Source organism: Durio zibethinus, chromosome 6 (assembly GCF_047325235.1).
Source record: "Durio zibethinus cultivar Kanyao isolate XHJ-2024 chromosome 6, ASM4732523v1, whole genome shotgun sequence".
Lineage (NCBI taxonomy): Eukaryota > Viridiplantae > Streptophyta > Magnoliopsida > Malvales > Malvaceae > Durio > Durio zibethinus.
Genome location: NC_143167.1, coordinates 2,618,581 through 2,640,309, shown reverse-complemented (window position 1 = coordinate 2,640,309; position 21,729 = coordinate 2,618,581). Strand labels below are relative to the sequence as shown.

The following is a 21,729-nucleotide window of genomic DNA, read 5'->3' as shown; positions in this document are numbered from 1 at the left end:
TTTAATATCTGAATCCAATCCGATTCGATATTATATAAAATCAAATTCGACTCAACCCGATCCGAAATTAATAAAATATTATTTTAAATATAAATATAAAATTAAATATATATAATTAAATATAAAATTAAAAAAAATAATTTTTTTATATATATCGGGTCGGATAAGGTCAGGTTTACCTATAATCTGATCCCGAAAATTTTTTACCCTACTCGATCCCGACCCGAATTGATACCCAATTTTCAAAAAAAAAAAAAAAAAAACCGACCCTAAGCTGTCGGGTCGGCTCGAAGCCCGACGGGTTCGGATTTTTTGCCTTCCCTAGTTAGTATTTGCCAATAATGAGATATTCGTTTGGGAGTTGAGAAACGTCACTAATGGTTTATTACAAAAAGAATTCAATTATGGAATCCACTTGGTTATTGAACAATCACGAATTCTAAAACGGTTTTGATATGAACAAATTTAGTACTAATAAATATTCCCTTCATCCTAAATTGTTTATGCGTTATTTGATTGTTATGAAATAAAAAAAAAAAAAGTTTTGATTTTAATATATTTATTATTAAATTTTATTATTTTTATAAATTTCAAATTACATGATTTTTAATGTCAAAAAGTAAAAAATATATATTTTAGGACATCCAAAAAAATAAAAGATAGATAAAAAAAAATGTGATAGAGGGAGCATTATGTAATAAATATAGAGAAATCTTAAATTTAAAATATAATTCAATTAATTTATAAAATCATCTTTAAAAAAAATAATATTTAATAAATTTAGGTTCAATGTAAGATGCTATCTTTTTCTTTATAAAAAGAAGATGAGTCATGATCTAAAAGAAGTTAATAAGCTAAAGAGTGAATCTATTCAAAGGTATTCGAAAAGATAAAGTTCGTTTGTGGGAACATTATCAGAACGTTAGAAGTGTCATAAAATTAGGTGACAGCATTACAAAATTGGATAAACTTATAGATGCCTTTTCCGGTAGAATATCTTTTTGTAGCTTAAACTTTATTATTATTATTATTAATGTTGGCAAGAGAAGAGCCTAATCAAGTTTAATTATGCTTAAAGGTGTAATCAAGTCGAGTCGAATCGATATAGTGAAAAATTTGAGTACGAGCTCAACTCACAATTAAGGATTCGATACTCGATTCGAACTTGATCAAATTTTATTTTTCAAATTCGAGCTCGATTCGTGATTAAATTCGAGCTACTCGAGCTCGCTCGTTAAGCTCGATTAATATATAAAAATAAGTTTTATTCGTATACTCGATAAAAGTTCGATTATTTATGCTCGAATTCGAGCTCGAACTATGACTCAAAATATTTTATTAATTAAAATAATAAAAATATATTTAAATATAAAAATTCGATTAAGCTCGCGAATTATTCGAATCGGATATAAAAATAATTAAATTTAACTCGATCGATAAGTCGAATTACTCGAATTTGAGCTCGAATTCGATAATAATTAAATCGAATTCGAGTTTTTTTTTTGAATCAAATTTAAATAGTTTGTGAATATTAATGTATTATTTATACTCCTTATGCTTATTCACTGTAGAGTGGAGGTGACTCTCAGCTTCCCCAAAAGGCGAGTTTAAGGATATTGTCTGGTCGAATACTTAACATGGAAGTTTCAAGGGAGCCACTGGGCAACTCAAAATGCTAGAGTTAACAATTGATGTATCCAGTGACCGTGCCACCTGAAAACCGAAGGGGCCGTCCCCCATGAATTTTGAAAGATGCGTATATGCAAACACGCACGAAATGTTATGTGAATTTTTTTAAATATATCTTTTAGAATAAATAAATGATATCTTAAAATATAATTATTTTTAATTAATCTTTATTTATAACTTTTTAATTCTTTGAATCTTAAAGAAAAAAGGATCATAAAAATTTTTAAGTTTTAACATTTAAACTTTATATCTGAAAATAAAAAATCTATATGAATAATGAAAATTAATCAATTTACCTCAATGTAAAACTAAAAATTTTTTATATTTTTTAATTATTAATTTTAATAGATCCAAAAAATAAAAGAAACAAGTGAAAAATAAAAAATAATAATAATAATCTCATTCGTTAAACTATTAAAATCGATATTAAAATGTGTAAAAAAAATTTTTGTAAGTTGATCCTCTTCATGAATAATAACTTTTAAATTTAATATTTTTTATAAGCTACGAAGATTTTTTTTTATATAAAATGATTTACTCGTTTTTTATAGTATCAATAAATAATCTAAACACTTTTGATTTGAGATGGAGTAATCTAAGTAGTGAAAAATTATGCACTAATTATTAAGTTAAATATTAAAGGGTAAATAAGTTAAATACTTTAATAATAAAAAATAAAATAACAAAACATATAAATTTATAAATAAAATTCGTAAAGTTCATAACTAAAAACAAGTTATATGAAAATCAAACCTAATATTTATTTTTTATTAAAATTTTAAATCGTAATATTTTTTTATTTTTTTAATTGGAATTAGCATTTAGCAATGGACCTTTTATGATTATCATGAAAACTAGTTGAAGTCCTTGGAAATTTACATGCTATGGAAAACTTATCAGTCATCCGTTGTATTTTTAAGGTAAGCAGTTCATTTTCATGACTCACGCTACAAATACTTTATTTTTGGTTGTGAACCAATTTAGAAAGATAATAGTACCATTTTTCTGTTTGTCATCTTCTAAAATGGCCGAAACTTGAAAGCTCCGCTGAAATGAAAGGATTTGGTGGCATTTAGGGCTTGATCAAGTTGGATTTAGATTGGTATTATATTTAGTATTAATAAATTTTCAATCCAAAATTTTTTATTTAAAAATTTTTTAAATTCTAATCCAAATTAAAAAATTAAATTCCATGTTCACACATTAAATTTTATTTATATAATAAAAAATTAAAAAATACTATTAAATTAATTTTAATAAATTTTTATTAAATTCATATATATATAAATATAAATATAAATTATATAAATGTAAAAATTAAGTTTAAAATATATATAATTTTTATTTTTAACTTTTAGTTACACATGAATTAATTTACATATAATTCACATATATATAAAATATATATATATATATATTAATTCGGGTTAGATTTAAACTTCAAATATTGTCAAAAGCTTGACTGAAAATCTAAAATTTATGTTAAAACTCATTTAATTTATTTTGATTTTTTTTATCTAAATCATGAACGGATAACCTAATCTTCTTATAATTCTAACAATCAGGCAAAGGGGTTAAAAAAAGGGGCAGCTTGGAGCAGTTCATTTTCATGACTCGAGCTACAAATACTTTATGATTTGGTTGTGAACCAATTTACAAAGATAATAGTACCACTTTTGTGTCTGTCATCTAAAATGGCTGAAACTTGAAAGCTCCGCTGAAATGAAAGGTTTTGGTGGCATATAGGTAGGGTCGGCAATTTAATCAATTACCGATGGTTTTGATCCGACTCGATTTTATGAGATCAATTTTTTTTTTTTTTAATTCAAGTTTCGAGTCGGATCATGTAAAATTATGAAACAATTAGGTCGGGTCGAGTTCAAATTTTAAGTAAATCTGATTCGATCCGACTAGATATTATATAAAAATTATTTTTTAATTAATTAATTAATTATTTTTATATATTTATATAATGATATTTTTAAATATTTATATTTAAAAAATAATATTTTATTAATTTCGAGTTAGATTGGATCGAATACGGTTTATATAATATTGGATCAAGATCGGATTCGGGTATGAAAAAATAAAAAAAAATTTAAGTAGAGTCTAGTTCAAGACGAGCAAAACTCGTACCGAACTTGATCCGATGTCAACTCTACGTACAGGGTAATCAATAAAGGTGTTCGTGGGCTTGTTCGCGTTGGATTGAGTTAGATTTAGGTTAGTATTATATTTAATATTAATAATTTATATATTTGTTAAGTCTGATTCAATAAAAAATGTTGGATTTTAATTTTTTTTAAGTTTAACTTAAATTAAAAAATTAAAATTCATATTCACACATTAAATTTTATTTATATAATAAAAATTTTAAAAAATGTAATTAAATTAAAGTTAATAAAATTGTATTAAATTCACATATATATAAATAAAAATAAAAATTAAGTTTAAAATATATATAGTTTTCTTTTTAATTTCTAATTATATGTAAATTAATTTATATATAATTAACGTATATATAAAAAAATTTATATATATATTAATTCGGGTTGGACCTGGACTTCAAATATTGTCAAAAGCTTGACTCAAAATTTAAATGAATCTAAAAATTAAGTCAAAACTTATTTAATATATTTTAATTTTTTATCTAAATTATCTTAGATAAATCTTTGAATTTGAACGAATAACTTGTTCTTTGAATAATTCTAACAATCAGGCAAGGGGGTTAAAAAAAGGGGCCGCTTGGAGATGGGCACAACCCTTAAAATGTTGAGCCCAGGACCAAAGTTGGGGCCATTTTTAAATCTTTGTTATTGGTGAATTAAAATAGGTTCAGTCCCATGATGGACGAGTGCTTGAGCCCAAAAAGCAACACTGCCGATGGCTCATCATTGAAGGGCTCCTATCTTATCCAATATTTAAGGAAGGCCAACAAATTAATGGCATTATTATATGTCAAATACTTTGTTTATAAAGTTTATTTTCAATTTCGACTTGCTAGCAGTCATTTTTATGAATAATTTATAAATTTAATATAAGTATGTTATAATTTTAAAATGGTAATTATAAAAATAAGGATCATTTGAATTTGAGATTTCTTTATATTATATACATTAATATAAAATAAATCATAAATTAATCTTACTGAAATAAAAATTTAAAAATTAATATGTAAATAATACAATAATTTGAAATTAAAATATAATTAGTGAAAATAGAGATCATAGAAAAAAATTAAGACAAGAAAAATATTAGTGCTATTAATGCACTAATTTTTTAATATTAAAACTAGTTTTGATTTTACCAATTATGATTGTGATTATAAAAAAATAATTTTTAAAAAAATTATAATCATATCCAAATATTATACATAAAAAATTAATAAATTACATAAAAATAAGCCAAACAGCGAACTAACAAATAGTTTGGCTAACAAATCTCAAAGAGCATGTGGGCAGAATCCAATCTCTACGTGAAAGGCATAGCCAGCCATGGTTCGGGCCCAATTACCTGCTGCTGCGGTGCTCCCCTGGCTCGTTGCATTCAATCGAGACAACTACCAGTCAATCCAGAAATAAATAATAATAAAATGCAGCAAACAAAGCAAAGGAAAAGAGCCGAAGAGAATCCAACCAACAACAGAAAACAGCAAATACAACGACTGGTAGCCATCAGACCTGAAAAGAGTCGTCCCCAATTCAAAGCCCTAGGGCCCTTTTTTTTTTTTTTCATTTTTTTGAGTTATTTAATTTGATTTCCTTGACAGGGGAAAACAAAATGTCGTCGGATTCTGGCTTATCTCCATCTTCCGCTGATGACTCCACCGACCTAAACCCTAATTCTGATCCCAAAGTGGTTGATGAACGGTTCGGTTTGTTGACATTGACTGAACCGGTCGAATTGGAACCTAATCATCGTGGAAATGGGAATGAAACCGGGATTGGATCGTTGAATCCGGAAAGAAACACCGGCGACGAAGGTGACGATGGATTAGGGGCGGAGAATCAGGAAATCATTGGTGATGAAGGGCCTTCAAGTCCCAGCAGTAGCGGATATGCTGGTGAGAGAGGGAGCAGCAGTGCCACGAGCGCGTCGAGGATCGATGAAGCGAGTGAGATTGACAATAATGAGATTCAGGAAGTGAGGAACGATGGTTCCTTCGAAGGAATCTCCGATTCTCAGGCCTCCTCCTGGGTTCCTGGTAAACGCCACGTCGATGAGGTAAGCCAATTCGTTTTGTTTTAGCTTGTTCTTATCCGAATTCACCAGTCATTGTTGTACACATATGTAAACTGAATTTTAGAATTGGGAATGTTTATGAAGTTTTGAATTATTCAATAATGATTTAATCATTTGAATATTAGTAATATGTTCCTCTGATGGCAAGCACTCAATTGAAAAAAAAAAAAAAGCTCTATTTTAAACAATCCTTGCTATATTATGCCATGTTTAATTTAAAAGTGAAGTGCAGGATGATGCTTCGATATCATGGAGAAAGAGGAAGAAGCACTTCTTTATTTTGAGTAATTCTGGCAAACCAATATATTCCAGGTTTTTTACTTGTTCCTAAAATGCCAGCATGTGCTTAATCTTCCCAAATTTAATATGGACTGCTTGCTTATAAATCCTATTTTAATTTCTTTTGTATATATTTGACTCCAGATATGGAGATGAACACAAGCTAGCTGGTTTTTCAGCAACATTACAAGCCATTATTTCCTTTGTGGAGAATGGGTACTTGGCTCTATCTAGCTTACTTAGTTTTTAGTGATGATTCCCGTGCTTTAAAGTGCAATTATTTGGGCTACTTTCTCCTTTTTATGTCAGTTCTTTGAAGGAATTTTAACATTTTATTGCTTCTCAGTGGAGATCGTGTCAAACTGGTGAGGGCTGGAAAACACCAGGTATTGTTATATTTGCTATTTCTGAACGTGAAATTTATGTCTGTTTTTGCTTACAATCAATTGTTATTAGATTTACTTGCATTTGAATTAGTTTCTCGTCTACTTAAGGGTTAAGATTTTTAAGTAGACCTTTCGAAGTTTCTTTTCACATATTGAATACTTTAGAAATAAACATTGAGAACCTGCACTTTAATTTCTTTTTCATATTAATATAATTAACTTATTTTCAGTAGACGTTGTGGAACTTGAATCCTCTAGATGATTATTATATTTGGAAAAGCATGTTACTAGCAAGTAATTGTTTTTCGTAAGAAAAGTGAAAGATGTGATAGCAGAAAGTTTGACACTAATTGAAATAGGCTTGTTTACATGAAAACTGTAACTGTTGACAATATCAATAAAGCACAGCTTGCGCAAAAACAGTTAGTGTTTCTTATTCTTTTGGTATAAAATGCCTAAATATTGAAGGGCCTATTAAATCTTACACAATCAAGCGTTATTTTTTTGATCAATTGAATAAGATATGGGATGATATGTTTATTTCTTCAGGTGGTGTTTCTTGTGAAGGGCCCAATTTATTTAGTTTGCATAAGCTGTACGGAGGAGCCCTTTGAATCATTAAAAGGACAATTGGAGCTTATTTATGGTCAGGTAGCTCTTATAGTCTCTCTTGCAAATCTCTTCTTCTGTACAGATGAATTTGATTCCCACTTCCTATTGAAGGCTTGCTTGCAAATTTCCCTTGATCATTTGATTTAGTCAATTTTTTCATTATTTGCTTATGAAGTCGCCCAAAAGTACTTCTCATGCTACTAAATCGTGCTTGGAATGGATGCAGATGATACTTATCTTAACAAAGTCCATAAATAGGTGCTTTGAAAAGAATCCTAAGTTTGATATGACACCTTTGCTTGGAGGAACAGATGTTGTTTTCTCTTCCCTTATCCACTCCTTCAGTTGGTGCGTTTTATTGTATTTTTCTTGCATGTCTAATAATGTTGGTTCTCTCCTGTCCTTGCCCCACCCCTTGCTTTCTCTTTCTTCATCCTCCCCTTCAGTTGCTGCGTTTCATTGTGTTTTTCTTGCATGTGTAATGATGCTGCATCTCCCCTTACCCCACCCCACTAACCCATTCTTCTGCTTTCCTGCTTAATCCTTGAAAACAAACCTACTTGAGTTTTACTTATATTAAGTCAATTGCAACATTTTTTGTTCTGGTTTAATTTGTCACATTCTATCCCTGGTTAAAAACACTTTTTTTTTCTTCTTTCAGGAACCCGGCTACATTTCTTCATGCATACACTTGTCTTCCCCTTGCTTATGCAACAAGGCAAGCAGCAGGTGCTATACTGCAAGATGTTGCTGATTCTGGGGTACTATTTGCAATACTAATGTGTAAACACAAGGTAAAACTCCCTCATCCTCTTTTTTCTTCTTTTTCTGTCAAAGTAATCTTGACAATGTTTTTGTCATTGTTACTTTTCTATTTAATTCCATAAAATGATATTTTACTGTTTGGAGCATTTTAATGACCCGAAGGTCAATTTCAGGTTATCAGTCTTGTTGGTGCGCAAAAGGCCTCTCTTCATCCTGATGATATGTTGCTACTTTCAAACTTCGTGATGTCATTGGAGTCACTTAGGTAAGTAAAATCAATATTAATAGGCATTTAATACCCATGTATGGTCAACTCTAGTGCATTTGAATGCATACGCCCTAAAGAAACACATTGGATATCATTGGTCTGTTTTGATACTATCTCTTAGATAATCCTTGTTAGGGTAGTCGAAAGCAGCACTGATGACTCTTTTGGCTTGGATGTTTCAGTTGGTTTTATGTGGATTTCTATCTAAATATAGTTTTGGTAAATGAACAACCTCAATCCCATTGTATCTTATCTGAAGGGTCTCCCTAACATATTAATTGAATTCTAAATTGAAGTTCCAGTTCTGAAACTTGTTCCATACTATAAGCAATCAACATGTTTACTAGTTCTTTCGTTGTTTTCTGGCTATGTTCTGGAAGGGTTCTTCTTAAAACACCCCAATATATTACAATTGAAAGGCAGAAATCAATATCTTGTTAATCCGGAACTTAAATAATTGAGTCCTGATTCTTTGTGCGGTCCTCTTTTCATTTCTTTCATTCTTTTTTTTTTTTCCTCTTCTTCTATAAAAATATAGCAGTCTTCATTTTGTATTTATGCTGATGATTTCATGGGCCTTTTGGTTCTTAAGAGATCTACATACTTTATGCAGGACATCAGAATCATTCTCACCAATTTGCTTACCAAGATATAATCCTATGGCGTTTTTGTATGCTTATCTGCATTTTCTTGATGTGAGTGACCCATGGTTCACAATATGTTAATTTATGCAACTTCTACTACACACAATGCTGTTATACGTTTGCCCTACATTGGTCATACCAACTGCACAAGATAACAATCTACTTTGTTGTGGCAGGTCGATACATACTTGATGTTGCTTACTACCAGTTCAGATGCCTTCTATCACCTTAAAGATTGCAGGTAAACTGTATTTTCCTAATTGATCATGATAATAGTGAACTTTGGGTATAACCTTCCTAATTTCTACATCAATTGACTGCCCATCTTGAGACTGATCTATCTCCATCAGACTAGATGGAAATATAGCCATACTTAGCCGTCCCTATGCCTTATTGGGGAAAGTACATGTTAGCTCTGTATGTAGAACTATAAAACGTTTATTTTCTTCCTTTCTAGACCCTTGAGAAATTTGACTGAATTTTATAGGATTCGCATAGAAATGGTCCTCTTGAAGTCCAATGTTCTTAGTGAAGTTCAGAGATCAATGATAGATGGTGGAATGCGTGTTGAGGATTTGCCTATCGACCCATTGCCTCGATCCGGATCATCTCCACATCTAGGCCAGCAAAGACTTCCAACAGATTCTCCTGAGAGGCCTAGGGAACCATTTATTGGCATTGGTGGTCCTGCTGGACTTTGGCATTTCATTTATCGTAGTATATATCTGGATCAATATGTATCCTCTGAGTTCTCACCACCACTTACCAGTCTGCAGCAACAGAAAAGGTAAAAGCCTGAATCTTGTATCAGTTCAATTGGAACATCTTTCCTATGGGATAGAATATTGTATTTTGCTTTGCTGTAGTCAGTAGGATAACTGGTTTTCTGCTGTGCAGGTTATATAGAGCTTATCAGAGACTGTATGCTTCCATGCATGATAAAGGAATTGGGCCTCATAAAACTCAGTTTAGAAGAGATGAAAACTATGGTTACTCTCTCTCTCTCTCTCTCTCACACACACACACACACACTCACACACGCACATTAGCTTTGCTGACATCTGAACTATAACTATTTAGAGGAAAGTTAACTTTGTTACAATTTTGTTTTTCTTTTGCTGTTTGAATGACTTTTCTGCAAGCAATGAAAGCATTCTTAATGTTCTATGGGTAATGGGCAAGTGTTGCGTATGAGTTATAACTACACAGTTTTTATTTTACAGACTTCGTAGAATTAATGTGATTATTTTTATGTCAGTTTTACTGTGCTGGGTCACACAGGATTTTGAACTCTATGCGGCATTTGATCCCCTTGCAGACAAGGTTTGCTTTAGCATATATATTTTAAATCATTTGGTGTTCAAAGTTCAAATCCTGCCTTAAATACCTACTGAATTCTTTTCTGTAAAGAAGCTTTAAAGTTTCATTTATGTTATGTGCAGGCTCTAGCCATAAAGACTTGCAACCAGGTTTGTCAATGGGTAAAAGATGTGGAAAATGAGATTTTTTTGCAGGGAGCAAGTCCCTTTTCATGGTGATAACTGATAAGTCAAATCATGTAATACAGAATGTACTCTAGTTTTTGTTTATTCACACTCCTAATAGTAATTTTTGCACCTCATACACGTTAGATATTCATGATACCCCTAGTTAACTGGCCAATTGTATGATTCACCTTCTAAAAATTAGCTCTTCACCTTACAACTGCTCCATGACAATTTATTTTGTTTCTATTTCTTTTTTTCATGTTTGAGCCATACTTTATTTTCTTTTCCCTCTTCATAAAATTTTGCTCTGCTTCTTTCTCATGGAAATCCCTTTGAAAGTGCCATCTGAAGTCATGTAAATTTAAGAATGCTTCAACTAATATCTTCCTAATAGCACTTCAGCAGTACAGCTACTGTTTCTTTATTCTTTAGGCAGAGCCTGTCTGAATGGAATGCTTAATGTGATATCAGAAGTTTAAAAATCTCTAATGTGATATTTGGAGTGTTATTTGTCTGTCTCGTGTAATCATTTGAGTTAATCATGTTAAGGTGAGTATTACATTAATTAATAGATTCATATTTCATGTTTTAGAGACTTTTAAATCCGAGGTATCATATTAAATAGTTTACTATATTTTAGAGGTTATTCATAACATTAACCCAGAACTATATTGTTGTCTTGTTTGAACTGAGAAATTAGACATTATCCAAAGGTTCAGTCACATTCTATTTTTGTCTGTTGTAAGAGAAAATGTATACTATCTATCTATTTACCTAGTCTGGTCTGAGTGAGTTTGAGTTGCAGTTATGAATCTAGCTAGCTAGCATTAAAACCAAAGCAGGGTGCATTAAGCTTTGTACCTAAAGGTAATTAAGAGGCGTGTGAAAGGTTCCTCATGGAAGCAGTGAAGGAGATAAAACCAAGAGGGTTTTCATTGGAGCAATGGTCATTCTGTGAAATGAATTTATTGAAGTTCAGTAGTACTGTCTGCAAATTTAGAATGCCGAATCTTTTGTCTGTCTCTATACCCATGTTTATTTTTTTACCATCCATTTCATGAAAAGAAGTAAAAATTTTTTCCATGCCTTGCATTTATTATTATTATTAGGTTGGTTTTGCTGCCCTTCATGTTTATTCATTTTCTACAGTAAAATTCTTTGGACCTGTTTGGTCAACACTTTCTTTCTTTTTTTTTTTTTTTTTATAACTTTTGACCTTTCTAAAATGTGCTTTTCTATTTCCTTGATGGGGCTTTGTTAGATTTTGGATTGATCCATAATATTCTTGCCATTGAATGTCAAAACCCTTTTTTTTTAACCTTTATACTTGCTAAAAGTAAAAATTTTATTTTTTCCTTGATTGGATCAGGTAAAAATGCAAAGAGTTTAATACTTTGTCAAAAAGAATACTAGTTGTTTTATCCAATAAAAAACAAAACGTAGATGACAATCTGAACTCTTCTTTTAATGGAAGACCGTGTTTGCTTTTCATTCAATGTAAAAGTAATTGAATCCGAGACTTTTTCAAACAAACAAAATACAAAGCTACTGCGTCTTAATTATTATTTTTTCCATTGTAGATTCGTCGAAAGCTATTAAAAGCAAAACCAAACAATCTTTAAAACTCTATAATGGCATTTTCGTTATTTCAAAAGAGTCAAACTTCATCAATTTCGGAGATTATTATCATTAAAGTTGGTTCCCCACTTACCATGTCGATGATAATGAATTCTATCTTATTATATATCTATATATATGATGAAATGACCATAAAGAACCTCATCTATTCATTCCCTTGCCATGCGTCATAGCAAAATATGAAAGGATATTTTCATAATTACGTATCTTCGATCCCGAAGATTCCAAAGTCCTCTCACTTGGCCTCATCATCATCATCAGTTTATAAAAGGAGTGCACTATGGTGTGGAGGCCACCCCATTTTCATATTGATAGGGAAAAACCCAATAATACTTTGATTCATTGGGCCACGTGACCATAATTTAAGTCACGGGATCATCTTTCATTATCATTACTATTTAGAATTTGATTTTATATTCGATGAAAGCGGAATTAAGAAACGTATATGTATTTTATTTTTATTTTTTAACATATGTGTTATTCGATGAATTTTTATTGTGAATTTCAAAAATTATGATGAATGAAACATTTTTTTTATTATTATAAGGTAATCTAATTTTAGATTAAAATGATTGTTAAAAGTAAAATAAATTATGGAGTTAAAAAATAAAAAATGTGAAGCATGTATACTTTCATTTGTAAAAAAACATGGTCGGTGTGCGAAGAAGTCAAAAAAACTCATTGCTAAATTGACATGAAGTAGGATGAGAGCATACATTGCAAAGTACAAAAAAAAAAAAAAAAAAAAGGAAAATGATAGTGGTTTGAAAGTTGCACTTTCAAAGTCCACTGCGGTTCTTAAGAGAAAAGGTCTACTATTTTTTTTAATTTTTTTGTAATGTAGAGAGTTTTTTAAAAGAAATAAAGAACAATCTGAGCTTATAATCCCATGTATTGGGACTCTGATTAATATGATATTTCAAAAAATGCATTTAATGCATTTTTTCTTAAATTTAATAAATAAATACATTAATGCAAAAATTATTTTGTAAATAATAATTAAATAATTCTTAGTCTAGGACTATGAGCATCAATTAACCGACCCTTATTTGAAAGGTGAGTTGTATTTATTATTGAGATATCTCAACATTATTTTTTAAAAATATATATTTTGAGAAAGAAAATTCTAAATTATTTTTATTATTTTTTCATGAGTGATATATACTATTATTATTAAATCAAATGTTCAGGTATATCTCAAATAGTACCAAAATTATTATCAATAAAATATATTTATAGGTGATTATAACTTTAAAATTTTAAGTTATTGTTTAACTTTTAAAAGTTTTCCTTATGTTTTACTTAAATAATTTTTTATACATTAAAAATATTAAATTTTAAATTTTAAATCTATTAAAAACTATTTTTTAAAAAAATAATTAAAAAAATCAACTAAATTATTTATAATTTTACTTACATAATTTTTTATATGAAATCTTTACAAGTGTAATCTTTCTCTCATTTCTAATAATTTTCTTTTTAATTGAATCATTCTACTCATTAAACACAATTGATGGGCCAATTTATGGTACCATTAATGAATTATGACATAATTAGTACCCCCCAACAATTTGCTCTTCAAACCCAATTCTGATTCAACACAAATTTCCCACAAATTTACTAAGATCATCATAATTCATAATTACAATTAAATGCATTGGGTTTTTTTTTTTTTTTGTTAACGGATACCTATAGGTAGAGATCAGGATTTTTTTTATTAAATAAAAAAATGCATTAATTATACTTTTTCTTAAAATATCACCTTCATTAATATCACTAATTATGCTTTTATCAAAGGGGTGACAACTTTTTAATCAAAGTTTAAGTTACATTATTTATTCGACAACATTAAACAAACATAGCTTATCACTAATAAAAAAAATAATATCACTTGTAGTAGTACATTTTTTCTTTTTTTTTTTTTTTGGTATTTTTATAGTTTTCAAATTATTCACATGAACTTGGTAAAAAAAAAAAATCAAATGAATACATGTATTTAAATAATTTATAAAAAAACAGTATTTAAATAATTAAATTAGTTATACTAATGAAATTAATGAAACTAAAAAATATTAATTAAAAAAAAAAGAAATTAGTGTGGAAAATCTAGGAGGAAAAGAGATCACATCATGATCCATGCAGCCTAACGTTCAGTTGACTGCGTTTAACAAACAAATAATTTAATTAATAAATGAATAAATAAATGAATTTTCATTAATAAAATACAAAGCCCCCCAACCCAACCTTTCTCTTCCCACTTCACAAAAAAATTTAACCTTTTCATTTTTGTTCTCTTCATTTTTCATCAACTTCTTCAATGGAAAAACCCTAAAAACCTTGATCTTCAATGACCCATTTCCTATCTTAACGCGAACCGATCTGGGTCCGATCCCATTTCTCCCTCCTCTTCAACCAGAGAAAGAAACACCCAGATAAAGTATTCGAACAAAAATTAAGAAAGAAGGAAAAAAGATAAAATTTTTGTTTTGTGGGAGAGAAAGAGAAGAGAAAAATGTACAAGAACCAGCTACAAGAGCTGGCGCAGAGGAGCTGCTTTAATCTTCCTTCCTACACGTGCATTAGGGAAGGTCCAGACCACGCGCCGAGGTTCAAAGCCACCGTTAACTTTAACGGCGAAACCTTTGAGAGTCCTCACTATTGTTCTACTCTTCGTCAAGCCGAACACTCCGCTGCCGAAGTCGCGCTCCAATCCCTGTCTAATCGTGGACCTTCTCACTCTCTTGCCGCCAGAATCCTAGTAAGTTCTTTCAAAGCTTTTTGCTAATGTGCGCCACTTAGTTTAGGCTCAAATTTGAGTTTTTTTTTTCAAGTTCCTTTTTTCTTTTTGCTATGTTGAGCCATAGGGAGTGATCGGTGTTAGACCATGACCGCCGGAGGTTTAGTTCAGGTGGTTGCGGGAAGGGGTGTAGAAATTACTGTAATGCCCTCCAGGGTTAATGAATTAACACATGACAGTAGGATTCTATAGACTTTTTCAGGTGGACGAAAGCGAAATTTTTTAATTAATTTCTAAGGGAAATAACAGTGGGAAATGGGGAAGATTCCGTGTTTGACATTGAATGTCTTAATTAATTATATCTTTGATTTTTAACTTTTGTTTCTCATATTTTGTGAAACAGCTGTACGTTGATAATCTGGGTTTTGTTGGTGTAATTAATGGCTTAATCACGGGTATTTCGGTCATAAAAAAAAAAGTTTTCTTTTCAGGCCGTCTCAGTTGACCTCCTGAGGAAAAAATGGTGGAGAGGGCAAAAATTACTTTGGGTGTCTTAATTTCTTCCAGACTTTAATTAGTTTAAGTAGGTGTATGAGCATTTGACGGTGCAACCCTAAAAAAAATTAAATTTTAATTGAACCCCAGAAAAGAAAAATAAATGTGAGATGCAAAAGTTTTTCTAGATTTTTATATCTGATTTTCTTCACTGGAAAATGTGGCCTTTCCGGTCCAGATATTAATAGGGAAGAATAGGAAAGGTTGGGTTCAATTCGGGGTTGTCAAGGTTTCCTTTTAAGAATGTCAGTTGCTTGTAGAAGAGAAACAGTTAGTTTTGTTTCAGAAAATGAGTAACTTGAATCTGCCTTGCGTCATGTTGTGACTCATTAGGTTGGGTATGCATTTCTTGTTTTCATCATCGTAGTTAGGTCACAACTCTTAGACTCTTCAAATTTAACATCGAAGTAGTTTGTAAACATAAGAGTGTGTCCATTTGCACATTCATGCTGCCTAATCCGTTGACAAACTTGTGCATGTTAGTACATGAAAAGAAGCTATGCACCTTTGGTAAATTGTTGTCTTTCTCATCCGGTTCATTGATGTATTGCCTGTTTTATTATAAACTTTCAAATTTAAGTGACTGATAGATTCTGGATGATTTTTTTTTTTTGGTTTCTTTTCTGTACCTGCCCTCAAACCTTGCGGAGAGCTGTTGATTCTGGATGAATTTGCCATATTTATATCTGAAATTTCTTGAATATGCCCTTTCTAGTTGTTTATAGCTTTGTTTGGTGATACTGATTAGGCTTCATTATGTTAGGATGAGACAGGGGTTTATAAAAACCTCTTACAGGAAATTGCACAAAGAGTTGGAGCTCCATTGCCACAGTATACAACATTTAGATCAGGCCTTGGGCACCTACCTGTTTTTACAGGAACAGTTGAATTGGCTGGAATCACATTCACAGGGGAACCTGCTAAGAACAAGAAACAAGCGGAAAAGAATGCAGCCATGGCAGCTTGGACATCTCTGAAACAGTGTGAGTCCATGTTTCAGTTTTCTTGTGGATAAATGTTGGAATGTGAATTAGGTAATGTGCAGTTTCTTGTGTGGTTAGAGGAATTCTCAATCTCCTTGTGTTCTGAGCGGACAAAAGGATGCTGCGTCTGTTAAGTAGTGTGACACTACTACAAGATGGAATGCACTCCCATCTTTTCATATCTTTGCATTATGTATACACTTATAGCATAGACTAGACACCAAGTAACATTTTGACTAAACCATAAGTTTTTATTGATTTCATACTTAACAGATTTGGTTTTGTTGTATCTAAAACTGCTTCTATCAAACTCACTTTTGATTCTCCCCTCCACTGTGTAGCTGTGGCAAGTTGTGCACGTTATCTAACTCATTAAAATTATTTCTTTGAAATGTTTCCCCCTCTGAAATTTTTCATATTCTTATTTCACTGAAGAGATAGAGATTAAATGCTTTGTTAGACCTGTTTTCTTGGCAGTCTCAAGCTAACTGCATGTTTATAGCTACTTTCCTGAAATTTTTGTCTGGATTAGAATCTTTGTGCCTAAACTGAATAATGTCTTTTATTTCCAGTGGCCAAAGAAACTGCAAGTTCTTCTTCAGAGCCAGAGACTAGTGATGAGCTTGAACAGATCACAATAGCTCGTGCGTTGTCGAATTACCGAATAAAGGAAAAGATGGCTATGGCAAACTCCTCCAATGCCCCAATACCATTTACAAAGAAGTTTCCTATTCAGAATCCAAGACCAACTAGTCCACAGCCTGCTGCTACCACCTCAAAAATCCTTCCCTTAATCTGCCCAAAGGTGGTTCCTCGCAACAGATCTATGTCAGTGACAGCAAATGACAAGACTATTCTACCATCATTGCAAGCACCTGCACTTGAAAGCCGTGGGGCTCGTCTGCAGAAATTCCCTGCAGCTGGAGCGGCTCCTTATGTTCCTATCCGACAATTTAGGTCACCTTGCCATGGCATTGCTCCACCAGTGACAATAAGAACTGCGGTGCCTGTTTTCTCTGCACCTCCACGTTCAGCACAATCTGCGGTATCCCCACAGCCACCAGCATCTGCGGTTCCTACTCAGCCAGCACACTCTGTTCTTCCCGTTCAGCCACCACAACCTGCAGTTCCCCCTCAGAAATCACCATCTGCACTTCCCACACAAGTGCTGCGAGCTCCTCCTGTACGTATTGCTCCACCTGTCACCATTAGACAAGTGGTTCCAGTATTTGCTGCTTCACCAGATCGGAAGGAAGATATTACATCTGTTAGAAATGAAGATAGTATGACAGTTACGGCTTCTGCCCTTCTTGATAAATCACCTGCCAAAGTAGAGGAAGCTGCAAGCACAACAGCAAAGAACCTGCAAGAATTTCAGACAGTACAGAGTTTAGAACAACTCAAAATCTGATGGTAGTGAAGTGGCGAATTCTAGGCACTAGGACAAGAGCTATGTTTTTGGGTCGGTATGAAGTTTGTATTGTTACTTTTGTCATCTCATCATATGAGTGTTTTTTTTACCATCTTTTTTGTTTGCGTAGAAGCTTCAGTTTCTGCAGGTTAAGTTAGTATCACCAGTCCCATGTCATTGCAATTCAAGTTATACTATGTCTAGAGTGATGTTGCAGGGGCAAGTCTTGTTTAGTTAATTTTATTACACCTATGGTAGGTTCCCCTGCTCAAACATGGCAAAGAAGTAAAGAATCCCTTATGAGACATGATTCATCTTATGCTTTGCCAATTGGGGGAAATGCTTCTTCCTACTCCATGCTCCTCTCAGTACAATTTTCATTTCGAAGGAGCGGTTTTAGGCCTAGCTAATAAATTGTATTGAAATCAAAACAATAAGAATGCCAGCAAGTGTTTGAAGCTGTTAAAGATTGAACTTTGGTCAAGTTCGGTGCTTTTGGCTCAAAATCATGGGTATTGGGTTAGCTTCTGGTTACTAAATGACAAATTGGTAAATAACAATCCCAACTTGATACTACTGTTCCGAAAAGCTGCTGCATTCTGTTACCTCTCGCAAGGGCAGCCCTCTGACAAGTTGCTGTTAGCTTTGTTTTTTGCTGTGTTTGTAAGGTTGACACCTTAAGCTGAAAATAAAAGTATGCTCTAATCCATAACACATTCCGATGATTTTTGAGCTACTATAATGTTTAAAAGCAAAATATTGTAGATGACATGATCCCAATGGGACCTAGAATTTCCTTAATTCCCAGAAAATAATCACCAAGTGGCCCCTCGGGACGACACTGTAAATCAATCAGTTAAAAAGGGTTTCTTGGCTTGTTAAAGGTTCCACTCAAGCACTGTTCTTCTAGCTGAGATTGACAGCATCAAATTTTAGAATGTTAGCCAAACAAAATTGGGTTGTTTCCATCCATCTTAAAGGAACGTCTTCTAGTAGTTTGCAAACCAGAAAACAGGCCTCTTTATGTAAGAAAATTGTTCACTGTGATCTTTCTTTTCTCACTTTGCTGTCAAGTAATGCTTATTTCAGCATCAAGTCATCAATAAAATATAATACTACCTAGAATATTGATTTAGACAAGAGGCAATGGAGGGCAGGGTGGGGAATATGAACGCACTATCCCATTAGTAGGTAATTAATCAAATCCTGAGAAACTGTAAAAAACATAAAGAAATGAAGTGGGGTAAGGGTAGCTAGCTTGATTCCTTGCACTAAACCAAAGACTTTTGATCTCTTACAAACATCATGGGCCATCCTTATCCAACCATTTCTGTCGGAAATATTTAAAAAGGTTGGAGTTTTGCTGAAATATTCCAAACAATCAAACACTTGAATCCATAGTACTACTGCCGATAACTGTTTTTTGTTTTTTTTTTTTTTTTGAGAATGACATTTTAAGCTGTATGATCTCAGCTGATATCTTCTTGACAACCTGAAAATTTTCTAAGTAAAATCTCTAATGAAACACTCAACTTTCAAACAGTAAGCAGTGTTTGATGAGTTGAATTTTTGAACAATCTTTTGATCTTTGAGTCAATTGAATCTAAAAATTTATAGTCTCATCATTGTACTCCAATACAAGACATGTTCCAAGCTCATATTCAATCCACATTTTCAAGTCTAATTAAAATCCATTTTTTGAATTCTCAATTTCTCACCCGTGTGCTTAATATTCTACATTATGTCCTTGACTACTCTCATATTTTCCCCTTGGTAGCATGATTAGAAGATCTTGAAAGTGGTGGTCTGAAAGTGAAAGATCTCACACATTTAACAATCAATAATTTGAGTGTGATTTATCGTTCATCCATTTTTTCAAAACGACGAAACTAAGAGTATATATCTCAAAGCGAACAATACATCATAATCAAACATAATCAATTTTTACATGTTACAAAATTCGGTAATAATGTTATTAAAATTTGAACTGTAATCATTAAAATTGTGATAATTTAATAATGAATTAAACTTTGGAAGATGTCTTCAATTTCTTGATCCAATGATTAAAAAGGGCTTAAGAAAATGTGTAGAAAAAAAATTTTTCAAACCCCACTATTCCCATCCCCAACCCAATTGGATAAAAAAATTTTGGAGAACGAAGCGTTGATAATTTTAATTTATTGTGAGAAAAATAAATGGAATTGCACAAAGGGTTTGGTTAGCTACCCATTTCAACCATTAATGATCTAGTCTAAACTCGCAGACTCTTTTGTTTTAATTGTTTAAATTTGGTAGGCAGGCTTAGCCTAACATAAGACTTTAGCTGTGATATTGAGGACCATAAACAATGGTGTGGGTTCTTTATTTCTCCAACTCCTTCTTGCTTCAATTCATCCAAAAAAACTTTTATACAATGTTTCGAATGGATGGCAAGACCTAAACGAGGATGAGGATTCAAAGCTAACGATGAAGCTGAAGTCATCCTTTCTACAAATAGAGGAAGCAGCCAACAATGGTGAGAACATCATTGAGCCTGAAGGATGCTTTACATGTATATTGTCATTTTTGTTCATATAGTGCCTTTGGAACCCCCAATTATTGATTATTCTGTCTTCAATGAATGCTCAATGTTTTCTTTCCCATTGATAGCTAGCCAACCTCTTAGGCATTAATTTCTTCACTACATAGTTTTAGATTACAAAAATTAATAGCTCACTAAAAAAAAATTAAAATTAGAAAGAAAAAGGGTTTGATGTCATTTACTCAATTTCAATATAGATATAATTTTTTATATATACAAAGGAAATAGAAATAAGAGAATAGTGCATATGCTAAAATTTTAATCCCAAATTTTTTAATTGTTATTTTTTAAAAATAATTGTATGAATCAATTGAATTAAACTATGTTCAAAATAAATATAATTTAGATTTATTAGTGTACTTCAACTTTGTTTTCTTTCCATATAATATTATCATAATGTTTTTTGTCATATCAAAATAATATTTTTTACTATCTAATTTAGGATGCACTTGCAATAATGTTATTTTCCCCATGAGATTCCAGGATGTTGTAAGTTGAAGTTTCATGTCAAAATTATGTGAGATGTAAGGTAGTTGTTTGTTGTTTCAAGCTCTGTTTAGAAGCCATGAAGTTTCATGAGAAATGAGCAAGAGGACAGGAAATGATTTGAGAAAAATATGCAGCCAACAAATTTAATTGGAATGAATGATCCAAAATCTAGTGCATCTTTGGCCATGCAGGTCTTAAGGAGTACACATTATATAATGTTGGCTTTGGGGTCCTCCACTTGCCAATATTTTCTTTATAATTTATTGTGAATAAACCAATATTTATTTACATGCATCTTGGTTGTAACCATTTTTACATTTTTGTATATGAAAAATTTTCTCACAACATAAAATATAAACTTTAGAATTTTTCTCTTTAAAATTCTTGAGTTTAAATCTTTATAAAATCTTGTGAAAGATAGTCCAACAATCATTGAAAATTTTATATTGTGTGTGTTTTTTATTTGTAAAAATAAAAATTCTAATCATAAACCTAAAATTTTTTAAAGATATCATAGTAGTTTATTAAAAGTGTTCATAAATTGAGTTAGGTCAAATTCGAGTTGAGTTCATACTTAATATTAATAACTTATATATTTACTCATGTTTGATCCAATCAATATTTTGGGTGTCAAAATTTTTTCAAATTCAACCAAAATTGAAAAAATAAATTTTAAACACATCAATTAAATTTAACTTATAAAATAAAAATTTTAAAAATCATTTTTTAAAAAATAAAATATAAAAATTTTCACGCATATATATTTATATAATTATAATATTTTAATTATATATAGTATATTTAAGTTGGACTCGAACTTTAATTTTTTTGTTTAAAGTTCGGTTCAAAATTTAAATGTATTTAAAAATTATATTCAAACTTATTAACAGATTTAATATTTTATCTAAATCATCTTAAAATTTATACAAACTTTCAAGTTTGGATAAATAATCCGACCTCTCA

The 21,729-nt window shown here is 31.3% G+C and overlaps 2 protein-coding genes across 2 annotated transcripts; both read left to right on the top strand.

The window, feature by feature from the left end:
- Positions 1 to 5,297: 5,297 nt before the first annotated feature.
- LOC111285474 (vacuolar fusion protein MON1 homolog) lies at positions 5,298 to 10,631 on the top strand. Its single transcript, XM_022874951.2, has 15 exons — positions 5,298 to 5,356; positions 5,459 to 5,913; positions 6,164 to 6,243; positions 6,355 to 6,426; positions 6,557 to 6,596; positions 7,146 to 7,247; positions 7,435 to 7,556; positions 7,870 to 8,002; positions 8,147 to 8,238; positions 8,855 to 8,936; positions 9,062 to 9,126; positions 9,373 to 9,672; positions 9,783 to 9,874; positions 10,144 to 10,208; positions 10,328 to 10,631. Exons 2-15 carry the CDS (start codon positions 5,470 to 5,472, stop codon positions 10,421 to 10,423), a joined length of 1,785 nt encoding a protein of 594 aa, XP_022730686.2. The 5' UTR covers positions 5,298 to 5,356; positions 5,459 to 5,469; the 3' UTR covers positions 10,424 to 10,631.
- Positions 10,632 to 14,251: 3,620 nt separating this feature from the next.
- On the top strand, positions 14,252 to 17,808 carry LOC111285980 (double-stranded RNA-binding protein 2-like). Its single transcript, XM_022875723.2, has 3 exons — positions 14,252 to 14,768; positions 16,066 to 16,285; positions 16,858 to 17,808. Exons 1-3 carry the CDS (start codon positions 14,523 to 14,525, stop codon positions 17,694 to 17,696), a joined length of 1,305 nt encoding a protein of 434 aa, XP_022731458.2. The 5' UTR covers positions 14,252 to 14,522; the 3' UTR covers positions 17,697 to 17,808.
- The last annotated feature ends 3,921 nt before the right edge of the window (positions 17,809 to 21,729 follow it).

What these genes read in the sequence shown, in the direction of transcription:
- LOC111285474 (XM_022874951.2), top strand. Translation starts at nt 5,470, where the DNA reads ATGTCGTCGGATTCTGGCTTATCTCCATCTTCCGCTGATGACTCCACC. An exon ending in GTAAACGCCACGTCGATGAG is followed by an intron (nt 5,914 to 6,163) that starts GTAAGCCAATTC and finishes AGTGAAGTGCAG; the next exon opens with GATGATGCTTCGATATCATG. An exon ending in TATCACCTTAAAGATTGCAG is followed by an intron (nt 9,127 to 9,372) that starts GTAAACTGTATT and finishes TGAATTTTATAG; the next exon opens with GATTCGCATAGAAATGGTCC.
- LOC111285980 (XM_022875723.2), top strand. Translation starts at nt 14,523, where the DNA reads ATGTACAAGAACCAGCTACAAGAGCTGGCGCAGAGGAGCTGCTTTAAT. An exon ending in CTCTTGCCGCCAGAATCCTA is followed by an intron (nt 14,769 to 16,065) that starts GTAAGTTCTTTC and finishes TCATTATGTTAG; the next exon opens with GATGAGACAGGGGTTTATAA. An exon ending in TTGGACATCTCTGAAACAGT is followed by an intron (nt 16,286 to 16,857) that starts GTGAGTCCATGT and finishes TTTTATTTCCAG; the next exon opens with TGGCCAAAGAAACTGCAAGT.